This window comes from Apaloderma vittatum, unplaced genomic scaffold, assembly GCF_000703405.1.
Source record: "Apaloderma vittatum isolate BGI_N311 unplaced genomic scaffold, ASM70340v1 scaffold40908, whole genome shotgun sequence".
Taxonomy (NCBI): Eukaryota; Metazoa; Chordata; class Aves; order Trogoniformes; family Trogonidae; genus Apaloderma; species Apaloderma vittatum.
The window spans coordinates 30055-34605 of NW_009730834.1; the positions used below are offsets into that span (position 1 = coordinate 30055).

Consider the following 4551-nt stretch of genomic DNA (forward strand, 5'->3'; position numbering starts at 1 on the left):
CTTATAAAAAATAAATATATGACATAGTGTTTCAAAAGTTCATGTTCTGAATGAAGAAGCTCTATATTGACGCGCTGCTTAGGAGCCCTGGTTAGGCCAAGAGGCAAGGAAACATTGGACAATGTTGTTGATAGCGGTTTTACTCTTCCAGGGTGAACATTTCCCCTTCAAACCCTATTTCTGTCTTTTTCATTCATCCTCTGTGGGGGTCCAGTGTCTTGTGTGATAGGGTCCTCCCATGCAGGAGTGGAAAGAAGCAGCAGTTTGCAGCATCTCATAGGCTAAGGGCAGTGTAGGAGCGGAGTCCTGCAATGGGAAAAGGAGGCACCTGGAAGCTTGCAGGTGCAAGCTTTTAGTTCATATGCTTCACCAAGAATTGCCTGAAGCTGCTGCTTTCCATTGACTTAAAGATCTGAAGGCTTTCTGCTGTGATCGCTTCAGAGTGCCCTAATGAACGGTCACAGGCAGTGAAGGTGGGGAAAAGTCCTCCAGAAACTGAGTCTGCTGGGTGGATTCTGGTGCCAGTTTCAGACAAACACTGGCCTCCGTCATGCTGTTGTTGTTGACAGAGCTGCTGTTGTGACATGGCTCTTTTGCAGGGCGGATGGCCACCAAGAACTGGCGCTTGAAGGTCTCGCTGAGGGCGATGTAAAGGAAGGGATTGAGGCAACTGTTGGCATAGCCCAAGCTAATGGCAAAGTTGTAGGCATAAAAGAAGGCCATGGATGGTGTGTCGATGCCGAGGTGAATGAGCTGGAGGATGTAGAAGGGAGCCCAACAGATAAAAAAGGCAGAGCAGATGGCAACTGCCATGCGGGTGACTTTCTTCGTACGTACCTGGAGGCTCCTTTGGGGCAATGGGACCACAGTGGTGGCCATGTGCTGCAGGATCTTAAAATAGACCACGCAGATCACAATCAGTGGCACAGCAAATGCCAGCGTGAACTGATAGAGGGTGAACCAATAGATATCGGTCTCTGGGTTGGGAAGCAGGAGACCACAGCGGACGGTTCCATCCTCCAGAGGCATAAGACCTGCGTACATCCACACAGGAATGATGGTCAGGAAGGAGAGGAGCCACACCAAGCAGATAACTAGAGCTGCAACACACGGGGTCCGGATGTAGGTAGATTTCAGAGGGTAGACAGTCGCCAGATAACGGTCCAGTGTCATCACTGTAAGGATGTTGGTGCTAGTGATCTGGCTGTTTGTGTCCAGGGCAGTGATGATGGTGCATAAGGGAGCTCCAAAGTACCATGAGCCGTTGCCTAGGAGCTGGTGGATGAGGAAGGGCATGCCCAAGAGGAAGAGGAGGTCCACAATGGAGAGATTGAAGATGAAAATGTCAGGCACAGTCTGTTTGCATCTCAGCTTCTTCTTCTTAACAATAGTGTAGATGACAATGAGGTTCCCCACAATGCCCAGGAAACAGATGATGCTGAAGAGGCTGGGCATGATCACGTTAGTGTACGGTGCTGGCTTTTCTGCTACTGCCAAAATAAAGCAAAGCAATGAGTGCAATCCAGAGGCAACCTCTCTACATCTCTGTGTGGTCTCCCTGGCCTGCAGCTGGATCCCTCTCAAAGATGTAGCTTGGGATGCTGTACTGCAGTACTTGGAGAGGCTTAGCAGGGCATTCAACACTTCCATCTCTGCCACTTGGTACGTGCAGCACACCACCCAAATATGCCAATGAGTAGGCATCTTTCCTGAGCTGTCCTGATGTACTTCTACTCTGCTCTGAAACTTCTTAGATTTTTTTGGGGGGAGGGGAAGATGGGTGGGATATGTGACATTAACATCAGGTGCCTCTGCACTCACCAGTGTCTGACAGAGCTGACAGTAACTGTTCTTCCAGGGAGTGCTGGGTTTCCAGCCATTTTTGAGGGAAGTGAGTGAGGCAGCTGGTGCTTTGCACACTGGAGAAGTCTCTATGTGGGTGCCAAAATCTGGATATAGCCATGCTCAAACTATTGTTAGAAAGCTTCAGCTCATCTTGTTGGGTGGTTTATCTGTTGTACAGTATGAAACACAGATTCCACTGGCCGTGAAGGCAGATAACTAATGCTTGTCTGTATTATGAGATCTGGGACTGTACCCTGGCTGTGTCCCAGCCCAGTTGCCAGGGTTTGGCTAAAGCATGCAGTTCTTTCCAACTTTCCTCGTTTTTTCCCTTCTTCTAGTTTCTCTTCTAGAAAGATATCCAGGTGTGTGGCCTGTGGCCAGACAGGAATTTGAGAGTGTGTTTCAGAGTGGCACTTTGACAGGGAATGCCCTAGTTCTACAAGGAGAAAAACATGGCTTAAAGCTGCTGTCTGAATTCTGGCTGTAGGTGGATTACTAAAGCAAAATTCTTGTCTGATAACACTTAGGTTATCAGCAGTGATGCTTGATTGTTGCTCTTTAGGGTGGGATGCCCAAATATAAAACAATTCACATTTGTCTTGTCCCTAATCCATCTTAAAAATAATATTTTGAAGTCACAATCCCTTAGTGCCGGCCAATAGGGATTTCTGCTCTCGGGCACAGGTGGTAGTGTCTAATGTACTGATTTGTGGTGCTCTCTATTCCACAAGCACAGTATGTGATGGAGTCAGAAACCAACATTCTCAGCTGAGGCAAATCTTACTTCATTACCCCTCTCCTATGGGACCTTATGGTTTGGGTTTCTGGCTTTTTTTTTTGGTTTGTTTTTTTTTTCCCCCTAAGGGAAGGCTTTGTGCAAGCTATTTCTGTGTCTGTTACAAAGATATGCGTGATAGCCCCTAAGCCTAGATCACGTGTCTTTCATTGAATTGCACGTGATTCAATGTGGTGTTAATTGGAAATGTTTTCAATCGCTTTACTATTCCATCTTCTTAGCAGCTTACACATGGACAAGTGGAGAAGTTTCCTCCAACAGAATCTATGGAAAATTTGAAAATGAGATTAAGTGAAACAACAGATACTCGTAAGGTGTTGCATCTGTCAAAATAGTTTGCTGAGGTTACATTTGCTGACTCTGACCTCTAGAATTCGCAAGTACAAACTTCTCCAGATTTACTTTGGTGTGACAGAATTGGTAAGATAACTGGGGCTACACTGCTGGCCTGGCCTGTGGCTGGAAAAATGTGTGCCCTATCAACTGTATGTAATATTTCAGTGTTCTTAGGTGGGATGTGATGAGCTACTACTGCCTCAGTGCTTCTGGCATGAGGAAGCAGTCAGCTTGAGCATAAGCAAGGCCAGAGTCAGAATCCAGCAGTGATTGCTGCACTGTTTCATAGGAAAACCTCTACACAGGTCACAAAGCAGCCAGTAAGGCACAGGAGAACTGGCAGGAGCCTGAAGGTGAAAACCGGGCTTGGTTGCTAAGACAAAAAAGGCTAGTCCAGGCTGTTTGCGGGGTTTAAATGGTCCCTGTTCCCTATGACTGCTCATTAATGCAAGGAAATACCCCATGTTACATGGCTTTTGGTAGATAACATACTGTCATCAGCACTCTATTGAGACCTGATATTTACACTTCAGCACCCAGCCCGTGCATCTGCTGAGCATACAAACGGATCTCACGCCTCCTCAGTGCTTGAAGAAGGCAGACTAAAAATTGGAAGATATGGACTGTCGTCCTGCTGTACTGCATGTAGCTATTACAAGCTCTGCTCTCCTTTCTTTTTAGTCCCAAATTTTGTTATTAAAATGGTGGCAATGGATTGTATGAGTGAAATATAAAGAGCACTTTGTTATCAGGAACTTGGAACAAAATGTCTTTTTCCTGCAGTATAATCGAGACAGTGCTCATCCTGCTCCTGTAACATTTGGAATGAGCTCAGCTGGCCTTAAAGCAGAATGTGTGAATGCTCAAAGGCGTCATATGAAAGGTAGCCTGAGTAGTGCTGTAACATCTTTCCTGCTGCTGGTATTTGTATGTGCAGGACTTTGAAGTGTTATTATCTGGAAGCTAGGATGAAGCTGTAGTTCATGTGTGTATTATAAACTGGAGTCAGAAGTGCATGACTATCAAATATTCAAAAGTTATCTCTTTTTCTAAAGTCTCTTTCATCTTGAGATATCACTGAATCTGAATTTTTAGTGCTGCTTCTGTGCACATCCAAGTGGCTGTACTTTGTTTAATGAAACAGCTATTTCAAGTATTGATTTGTCCTTGCTGGTAGATCTGTGGCTGCCCTGTTACTCTTTTTTAAAAGTCCCAAAGGGAACTGCACGGTGTGAACTGGCCTGATATTTTTTGTTGTTGTTCTCTACAGTGATTGACCTCACCTACGTCCAGGTACCTAACAAACTACATCTTTATACTGCATTTCAGAAGGAAGCACCTAAGGCACGCTTTCAGCTTATAAAGGACATGTACAAAACACCTTCTGGTGAAGAGTTCCACCAACTTGCACCATTGACAGCTGGCCTAAACTGTTGATTGGGGAATGGTGGTAGCATGGAGAAAACAGGAGGCTGATGAGGATCTCTGCTTTCCTCTTCAGTGATGGCTCATCATATCTGTGCCTCGTTCCTATCCCTATGTAGCTGTGCTGCTTCATCTCTGCCGACACCACC

The 4551-nt window shown here is 45.7% G+C and overlaps 1 protein-coding gene across 1 annotated transcript; it reads right to left on the reverse strand.

Moving 5' to 3' along the window:
• Window positions 1-447: 447 nt before the first annotated feature.
• Window positions 448-1490, reverse strand: MCHR1 (melanin-concentrating hormone receptor 1; the record flags this gene model as incomplete). Its single annotated transcript, XM_009874937.1, has 1 exon — window positions 448-1490. A coding segment is annotated over one exon (1043 nt), but the record flags the coding sequence as incomplete, so codon positions are not given.
• Window positions 1491-4551: the final 3061 nt, after the last annotated feature.